The sequence below is a fragment of the Perca fluviatilis genome, chromosome 15 (genome assembly GCF_010015445.1).
Source record: "Perca fluviatilis chromosome 15, GENO_Pfluv_1.0, whole genome shotgun sequence".
Lineage (NCBI taxonomy): Eukaryota > Metazoa > Chordata > Actinopteri > Perciformes > Percidae > Perca > Perca fluviatilis.
Window position 1 is genome coordinate 6,709,137 of NC_053126.1, and position 9,112 is coordinate 6,718,248.

The window sequence follows — 9,112 nt, forward strand, 5'->3', positions numbered from 1 at the left end:
GGAAAACACCCAGATTACAATGTATCTGTTTAAAAGGAGCTAAGTGGTGAGTGTCAAGTCTGCAAAGTACTTTTTCTCTTTAAGACTAAACTCACTTTTAGAAATTCAGCTTACAGCTTTAAATAACATGACGGCATACAAACTATATGAAAACAAGGCGTATAAAAACACTAATTAAACTCCCGGTTCTTGCTTATGTGCACTGGCACCACACACACACACACACACACAACCTCACTCTTAGCCATGCCATATGGAGCCAAGCAGCATCAAGTGTCATGCCTGCTCCACACAACACACACCCATTGGTCCAATGGGTGCGTATTGTGTGTATTGTGTACCTTTGTTTTTTTTCTCTTCCTCCACAGTATTATCCCTCCATCATTCCTCTCCTCCTTAGGTTATTCCAAAGCAGAATCTCTCCATCCACGATTCACTCTGACGAGACATATTTAAGGCATCTTTAAAGGTCAGCGGTGTAAACTCACAGCCACTCTCTCTCCCTCTCTCTCTCTTTCGTAAAGCCTCCCACTCAGTCCCCCTCTCCTAGCCCGAAGAGATGCTTGTGAATATTTAATGGTGCTATTGTGTTTGTGCGTGTGCAAATGAATGAGGAGCATTGGCTGGGAGTCCATACTTTCTGGTCAGCCTGCCTTGGAGCATTGGGAAGCAGGACACAAACAGCTGGGCAGTAGGAATGGAGGCAGTGGGGAGGGGTTGGAGGTGGCTGACCCTCACCCGCTGTACAGCTGAGTAGGGATACAGGTTGCAGGATGCTCATCTGAGGGACTCCAAACCACATGGTCTTACAGTGAGGCCAAGCAGTGCATTTAATGTTTTTTTTTGGTTACACTTTAATTGAAGGTATCTACATAAGACATGACACTGTCATGAACGTGTCATAAACATTATAAACAAGTCATAAAAGTGTATGACACAACGCTTCTTTTAGTATGTCTCATTTTGTTTTATTTATTTATTTTTAAGTTAGTGTTAGGGTTTAGGGCTGGGCGATATGGATAAAATCAAATATCACGATATTTTTGACCAAATACCTTGATATCAATACCGCAGCAATATTGTAGTGTTGACTATTGGTGCTTTCACAAAATATTTACACATTGAGATTTTTGATAAATAATCATCAGTAATGTGGAAAAGCCAAATAATAGAACAGTTGTACAACAGTCTGGTAAGTTCAGAAAAGGACATAACTTTACTGTAATGCAGCCTTTAAAACCAGGAAAAGACAACTTATGCCATATTACGATATTTAAAATCTAAGACGATATCTAGTCTCATATCACGGTATCGGTATAATATCGTTCTATTGCCCAGCTCTATTAGGGTTAGAGTTCATGTGTCATGACAGTGTCATGTCACTCTTATGTAGATATCTTCAAGTAAAGTGTTACAGTTCATTAGCTATATACTTTCCGGGTAATGTTATATTTTTATAAAATTTATTTTCATATTGGAGAGTTCTGCAGCCTTAGTTAAAGTCGCCCTCCACTCAAAAAATGTGTTTGGCTTGGATGTTTTTGCTGCATGTACGGACTGGCGGATGTGCAGTTTGGTACTTAAAGGGCTGTTTTCACATTTATCTGCCAACCTTGGAAAGGTTTCTCTGTAGTTCCCCTCAGCCCTACAGAACTTTAGCCGTTAGCGTCTCTCCGGTCATTTTTTTAGTTTTACAACCCACAACTTTACGGTTCTGCTTCAGTCTCAGCGCTCTCATAGCATTGCATCAAGTTCTGAAGAACCAACCTGTAGCTAAGCTAGCTAGCTGCCTAGTAACCATAGACAGTATATAAGAACAAGCTAGCTAGCTAGCTAGTAACAAACTGCCAACAGCTTTAAGTTAGCTAGCTGTTAAACATAGTGGAGTTAGCCAAAGAGCCTAAAAAGAGTCAGTTATTCCAATTCAGAAATGAGTGGAGACAAAAACAGAACTAAAAGAAAAGAGAATATTGGACTTACATTCTCCAGGGAGGCCAGAAACACGACTCCAAATGAATAATGTTGCTCCTTAACTGCCAGAGGTCAATTCATGTCAGTTCCCGCTGCCCCCAAGTGACCAAAAAATGTGTTTTTGCAGGTTTACACATTTGAAATTTGAAATGTTTTCCAATTTCTAATCTAAAGTAAAAATGAACTACAATACAAATACCATCATATTATGAAAATAAGAATGATGAAATAACATTTCATAAGGAGTTAGATTTTTTTTATTTCACATATTGTTTAATTTATATATTGTATACGTACGTATTCATATGACTTTTTACTTCATGATTACTTATTTATTATGAACAGTTTGAGGTCCATATGTCTAAGGCAAAAAGCAGCTTCCTGCAAAGGATTAAAAAAAAACATGTCCAGGAATTAGAGGTGAGCATGTGACTGAAGGCAATCCAGGTAAGATACAGTTCAAATATACCAATAACACATAAAGATGAAACTTAAAAAATAAAACAAACAAAGGGATTGATTAAACATTTTATGGACTTTATTCTTTTCCTCTCCGTTTTCTCTCTCAATCAATGTATCTTCTTATAATCAAAAGGTAAAATATACCATTTCCTGTCCACAGCCAACTCAAGTCTGCTCTGTCTCTTCAATGCATTTTGTTAATTTTAATATACAAAATAAGAATGGCGGCTCATTTTTCATTGCTGTATATCTACTGTACAGTGGGTCTTTTTTTCCATTTTAACTCCTCCGAGAAAAGCGGGACTCCTCCTGCTCCGTCGCTCCTCTGTCCGATCAGGACCGTGTTTTACTTCTTAACGATCTGGATGACATCCTCGTGCTCCATGATGTGCGTTAGGCCGACCCTCTGGGGGCTGTACTTGGTACTGGTTCCCTGGAAGACCAACATGCGACACAGTTAAGTCCTTTTTTCTTTTTGATTGTTTGGGTTTCAAATGTAGCGAATCACTGCACAGTGAACTTGAGACCTTCTGCATCCGCTCCACTCTGCTTCTCATGTGTCATGGCACAGTAAACACAGCTGTAGCTCAAAAGGGTGATTTTAATCTAGGAAGGTCAATTGAGCGGCCACTGAATATATATATATATATATTGTCAGTGTCTTTTCCTCTCACACACATAATCCAAAGATTCTTTGAGCTGCAGCTGTTTTTACTGCAGTGAATGATGCGTGCGAGTATGGAAATTCAGTGATGCTGCAGTACAATAACATTGTTTACAGTCGGTGTGTGCATACACTGTGTATATATATATATAATATCAAGTATACATTCTGTACTAACTATATTTCCAACTGCGAGTGAGTGCATACATTTCTGTTTCACAACCCCATTGTGGGATTAAAGCAACATCAACACCACACTAAAAAAAAATATTGCAATGTTAATATGATTGCTATAACAGAAGTACAATTGTTTTAGTAATTTTTTTAGTGTGGCTGGCATTACCATGTAGTATAACTAAGCAAAGACGTTCAGTGGTGAATTCTGGCAATGTCCCAATTCGCTGAACTTTCAATGTAAAAAAGGTACTAACTTTGTGGTAGGAACCCCTTGAAACCTTTTATCGGATATGCATATTTTACAGCAATAATTATGACCCATGAACTACTGTTTTCTTTTTTCAAAATAAAAGCACATTCTTTTTTTCTTTAATTCTGAAAAACTGAACAAAAACATACTGTATAGTGACCACAAAACTGCTATGAGCTTTATGTACCAGTACACCTATAGTAGAAGGGCCACCATTAAAAAGGTACAACCTATCCATGACAACTACAAACAAAGTCTTTGTTTGTTTTACACAATAGGCGAACATTAGGAAGTTAGTTCAGACAGCTCATGGGACTAAAGGAAAATTACTTTGTTTTTAAAGTTTCTAAAAGGTCACTGCCTCTGAAAACTTACCCAAACCAGGGCATATTTGAACTGGCCGGCTAAGGTTCTGTGGATTCGATGGCACTGTGGGGGATAAAGCAAAACAAGCATATTTGCAAAGACATCACATACGATTAAAGCAGGTCTGCTTACTCTAGTGTTATTATTCAGGTACAAATGTTCCAAAAAAAAAAAATGTATATGTGTGAATTCATGTGTGTTTTACTTACCACGTGTTCTACAGATGCTCCTCGTCTCATAATGATTGCATCATTAAAGTCTGGGCGCTCTGATGGAAAAAGAAGAAATTAACACACATTTAATTTATTAGGTATTCATGTCCTTGTGACAGTCTGAGTGAATGAAAAAAAAAAAAAAAAAGTGTGTACCTCCTCTTTTCTTAGTGTAAATGCAAATCAGAGCTAGGTATTCCCATAAACTCTCCAGAAGGTAATCCAGGTTCAACTTCATCCCACAACTGAAATATACATGTAGACAGAAAAGCAGGAAGCTGTTTAACTCCCACATACAAAAAGAGTAGAATGGCAGCAGCCAACCGAGACTACTGTTATTCGCACAAACGCATAGAGATATCTGACCTGATGACAACACTGTTAGGTCTGTGAGCCAGGCGGTTCACCTCCTCGATGGAGATTTGATCCACCTTATTGTACACCTGCGAATAACACAAATATTATGAGGAGAACAAAGAGACCTCAAACTTATGTACCCAAGCTAAAAAAAATTTTTTTTAAAAACAGACAATGGGGGATTTGCCAAAACATCAGAACTTAAAATATAGTGATTATTCGGTTTTCACTTCGCAAATGAGTTTCTATGGGTTAAAACATTTCAGAAAAACATCCATAGGACTTGGCTTCCCAGCCTTTAACATTTTTGAGGTACGAGCTTTTGACCCAACCCAGCTGATGAGACTGACATACATAAAGGCAAGGCATGTAAACTCTGTTCCCGACGATGACATCGATGAACTCATCTGGTGTGCTGTCCTCCCTGAAGAGGACTTCTGCATTAAAGATTTCTGAGGAGAAGGGGTTAAAGAAATCCACCAAATACTAATGGGACTTATAACAAGTCCATAGAAATGACAAGAGGACTGAAAAGCCCTAAGGTGAAAAGGGCAAGAGGACGAGACATTAAATTAGAGATGCACCGATTACAACTTTCTAGACCGATTCCGATTTTTTCATTGAGTTAGGCCAGCCGATACCGATTTTAGCCAATTCCGATTAAATTTTTTCTAACCACTTTACAGCAAATACAAATATTTATTTTCCATCTTTTCTTTAATAGAAAATTTAACATTTTGCATAGAACATTTTTTTAATAGATAATCGATCGCTATAAAATAGAACTATATAAATTACTCCTGGTGTGGGAAATTAACACACATCTAAAGTGCAATGTTATGGAAGAACCATTTCCTTCTTTTCACATCCAATATCCAACTACATTTTTTTTATATATATTTAGCAAACTAAACTTCTGTATGTATGAAAACAGGGAAAATGGGTAATGGCAATAAAATAATATATAAATAACAAATAAAAATAAAATAAATATAGCCTTGCAGTATAAATATATTTCTTAAAACACACACACAGGCCTGTTGAACATCAACAGTAACGTTACCTGAAAACAGTGTGTAGTTCCTTTTTTAGGAAGTTTGCTTTATTTGTCATTGTGCATAAATATGAACCCTACCGTTGCTGTCAACAGGCTTATCTGCTAACGTTAGCTACCGACGGTTACCTCGGAACAATCTAGCAAATAGACGGTACCCTGGTGTGCCGTTACCTGAAACAGATGATTTAACGTCAACGCTCATTTTACACACAGTTTAGCAACAAACTAAACGCTGGGGGAAGATTACTACGTTTTTAATGTTGGTTTTGAGCGCTATGCATCCCCACTAACCTGGAAAGCGTTTTAAACAGTAACGTTAATACAGCGTCTCTCTTTTTTTTTTTTTCTTCTTCTTTCAGTTGTTCAGCCTCAGAGGGGAGAGAGAGCGGCTGACTCTTAGCCTGAGATCAGCAGAGCAGACGGCTCTGCAGAGCCGTGTATAATTACGAGTTTATGACATTTCATAAACAGCTGATTGAGCAACGGTGCGCCGCTGCTACACGCATATAGCGGAAACCCTGCGTGTGCATGTGTGATGCTGATGTTGCGCAATGTAAATCATGCGGTGCCCGAGTGCATTTGACCGGCATAAAATCGGCATATGTCAGACTGACCTGCAGGTCGCCGGTCATGGCCGATTACGTGACAATCTGCCAATTCCGGTCACTGGCCGGTCAATCAGTGCATCTCTACATTAAATCATATCTTTTTTTCTGTATGCTGCCACTTCTGATGCTGGCAGAGTTAAGGATACTGTATTCGTGAAGGATGAGCTGAACAAGCTTCTCCGAGCAGTGGGTGAGAGGAACTGTGGAGTTGTAGGATAGGCCGCCACCTTTCTTGGGCTACAGAGAGAGATAAATCACACATTTTTACCAAGTTTAGGATTATAATTCCATCATTCATTTCTGGAGCTGACAAGCTACTGCGGATATTGTTGTTTTTTGTACACAGGGTCCTTAAGCGGTGGATTTCCTATTTTTTTTATCTACTGCAACCATCAGTCAATTTTTTTCCTCGACACAAATTTTAACAACGATGTTTCAACAACTTAGCTGTTGACATTCATGGCCGAGGATGATGATAGAAAATGTACTGTACCTTGAAATAAATATTTGGTTTTGAGCAGTTGAGTCTGATGCCCACCGTCTCCAACTCCTTCTCTAGAAGTTCTCTAGAAAGATAATAAAGAAAAGAAATTAAAGGCAAGAATTAGTTGATAATATTACTTATATGCCTCTCAAACTCTCACACACACACACACACACACACACACACACACACACACACACACACACACACACACACACACACACACACACACACACACACACACACACACACACACACACACACACACACACACACCTCTGAACATCTCCTTTGGTGGCATCCAACATCATGATGACGACGTCTGCTGTCCTGGCAACAGCAATGACCTGCCGACCTCTACCCTTGCCTATAAAAAGTCAAAGAGTTACCCCGAGTTTTCACCAGGCGCGTCTGTGCTGCGTTCCGGCTGCGCCGTGGTTTTGTTTCATCCTCCGCCATGCGCCCATACCACGGATCGCCCATACCACGGAGCGCCTTGCCTGCCTAGTCTACAGTATATCCACGACGTTCCACTTCCGGGAAAATACTGCCGGATTTCACTCATTTTGGTCGGATGTCTGTTATCTTCCGCTTTCTTTGTGTTGGAATTTTAAACTCCGGTGGATTTGTGAGGACTATGGTTAACTGCTCAGATCTCTGCAGGGTAAATCCAGACAGCTAGCTAGACTATCTGTCCAATCTGAGTTTTCTGTCGCACGACTAAAACTACAGAGCAGCTTCACGCACGCCTCGGGGACACGCTGTGATGCGGGTGGTGGAATATCAAGCACTTGAATGGCCGCGATTGCTCGCCGTGCCTCCGGAACGCAGCGCAGACACGCCCGGTGGAAAAGAGGGGTCAGTGTATAACAATCACTAACACGCCTTCTCTCATTACTCTGAGTGCCAGCATCTAAATCATGAAATTAAAGAATCATTACTCTGAAATCAATCACATGGTCATTCATTAATAATTAACACCATAATAATACAATAGATACTAAACCACGAAGCCTATGCATACCTTGGGCAGCACCCTCAATGATTCCTGGCAGATCCAGCAACTGGATGTTGGCCCCTTTGTACTGAAGAGCAACAAATAACTGTGTAAATGGCACGTTGTTACACAAGGTTTAAGATTCTGTTTTGTGGCGTGAATGTGTGTACCTCTATGACACCAGGTATGCAGGTGAGAGTGGTGAACTCATAGGAAGCAGCTTCACTGGCTGTTGATGTCATCAAACTAAGGAAGGTGGACTGCAGGACACAACAGAGGATTCAGTTACACGAGCACACGTTGAATCTTTGGATTATGTTTCACTCGTCGTTCTCGTGCCTTTAAACGTGACAACAACGTTGGCATGGTTCTAGTACTCTGTTATTTGTGACATGGTGGTTTATGGTGGTGAAACTAAAAAGAACATTTTGTTTTGACTATCCAGATTCAGACCAGAAAACACAACCCAAGTACCCGCCACGTTGACGTACCTTACCCACGGAGGGGAAACCGATAAGAGCAACACGAGCATCCCCTGATTTCATGACATCAAAGCCCTCGCCTTTGGCCCCCGCTGACTTGGTGGGCTCCAGGAGCTGAGCTCTGTACTTGGCTAGCTTGGCCTTGAGCAAACCCAGATGGTACTCAGTGGCTGGAGAAATGAATGAGAAAAAGGCAATCAAGATAAAGGCAATAAAGATCTCATGGCATGAAAATGTCACTTTATGAGTTTTTTTTTAACATTAATATGCATTTCCCCCAGCCTGCCTATGGTCCCCCAGTGGCTAGAAATGGTGATAGGTGTAAACCGATTCCTGGGTATCCTGCTCTGCCTTTGAGAAAATGAAAGCTCAGATGGGCCGATCTGGAATCTTCTCCTTATGAGGTCATAAGGAGCAAGGTTACCTCCCCTTTCTCTGCTTTGCCCGCCCAGAGAATTTGGCCCACCCATGAGAGAGAGACATCATGGATTTCAAACGAGCAAAGTGCCAGTTGGTCAAGGCTACACTCCCACCCTCCACCTTGCCCCCCCTCTCTCCTCCTCAATAGCTACAGACACATAAATGGCACATCCTAAGCAAAGCTCATTGTGGGACTGGCTCTAGTGGCTGTAATTCTGCACCAAGGCTGAATTTCGGGAAAGAGACTTCAGATACAGTATTAGGGGACCGCTAAGGTCTATATAAAAGAGACTTCAGATACAGTATTAGGGGACCACTAAGGCCTATATAAAAGAGACTTCAGATACAGTATTAGGGGACCACTAAGGTCTATATAAAAGAGACTTCAGATACAGTATTAGGGGACCACTAAGGTCTATATAAAAGAGATTTCAGATACAGTATTAGGGGACCACTAAGGCCTATATACAAGCATCCAAAGAGCACCATGTCATGGGACCTTTAATGGTAGCCCTGACTCCACAATAATGTAGGGGAGAAGTGCATACAGATTGCTATAACCCTGTAATAGCAGCACAACCACCTTATTGGAGTTTAGTTTGATT

The 9,112-nt window shown here is 40.5% G+C and overlaps 1 protein-coding gene and 1 long non-coding RNA gene across 3 annotated transcripts in view; both read right to left on the reverse strand.

Annotated features, from left to right (window-relative positions):
- Nucleotides 1–265: 265 nt before the first annotated feature.
- LOC120574035 lies at nt 266–2,063 on the reverse strand. Its single transcript, XR_005641813.1, has 3 exons — nt 1,981–2,063; nt 638–749; nt 266–438 (listed from the first exon to the last, which is right to left on the reverse strand). It is a non-coding gene; the product is annotated as an uncharacterized LOC120574035 (long non-coding RNA).
- A 424-nt stretch (nt 2,064–2,487) lies between these two features.
- drg2 (developmentally regulated GTP binding protein 2) overlaps nt 2,488–9,112 on the reverse strand; it is a 7,274-nt gene continuing 649 nt past the window's right edge. For both annotated transcript variants that reach the window (XM_039825833.1, XM_039825832.1), the window contains exons 3-14: nt 8,097–8,257; nt 7,776–7,865; nt 7,633–7,693; nt 6,885–6,975; nt 6,618–6,690; nt 6,271–6,361; nt 4,814–4,911; nt 4,469–4,545; nt 4,259–4,347; nt 4,100–4,158; nt 3,900–3,953; nt 2,488–2,866 (exon numbers count right to left, since the gene is read on the reverse strand). In XM_039825833.1, the coding sequence (XP_039681767.1) occupies nt 2,780–2,866; nt 3,900–3,953; nt 4,100–4,158; nt 4,259–4,347; nt 4,469–4,545; nt 4,814–4,911; nt 6,271–6,361; nt 6,618–6,690; nt 6,885–6,975; nt 7,633–7,693; nt 7,776–7,865; nt 8,097–8,257 (1,031 nt within the window). In that variant the 3' untranslated portion in view covers nt 2,488–2,779. The remainder of the gene's footprint in view (nt 2,867–3,899; nt 3,954–4,099; nt 4,159–4,258; nt 4,348–4,468; nt 4,546–4,813; nt 4,912–6,270; nt 6,362–6,617; nt 6,691–6,884; nt 6,976–7,632; nt 7,694–7,775; nt 7,866–8,096; nt 8,258–9,112) is intronic.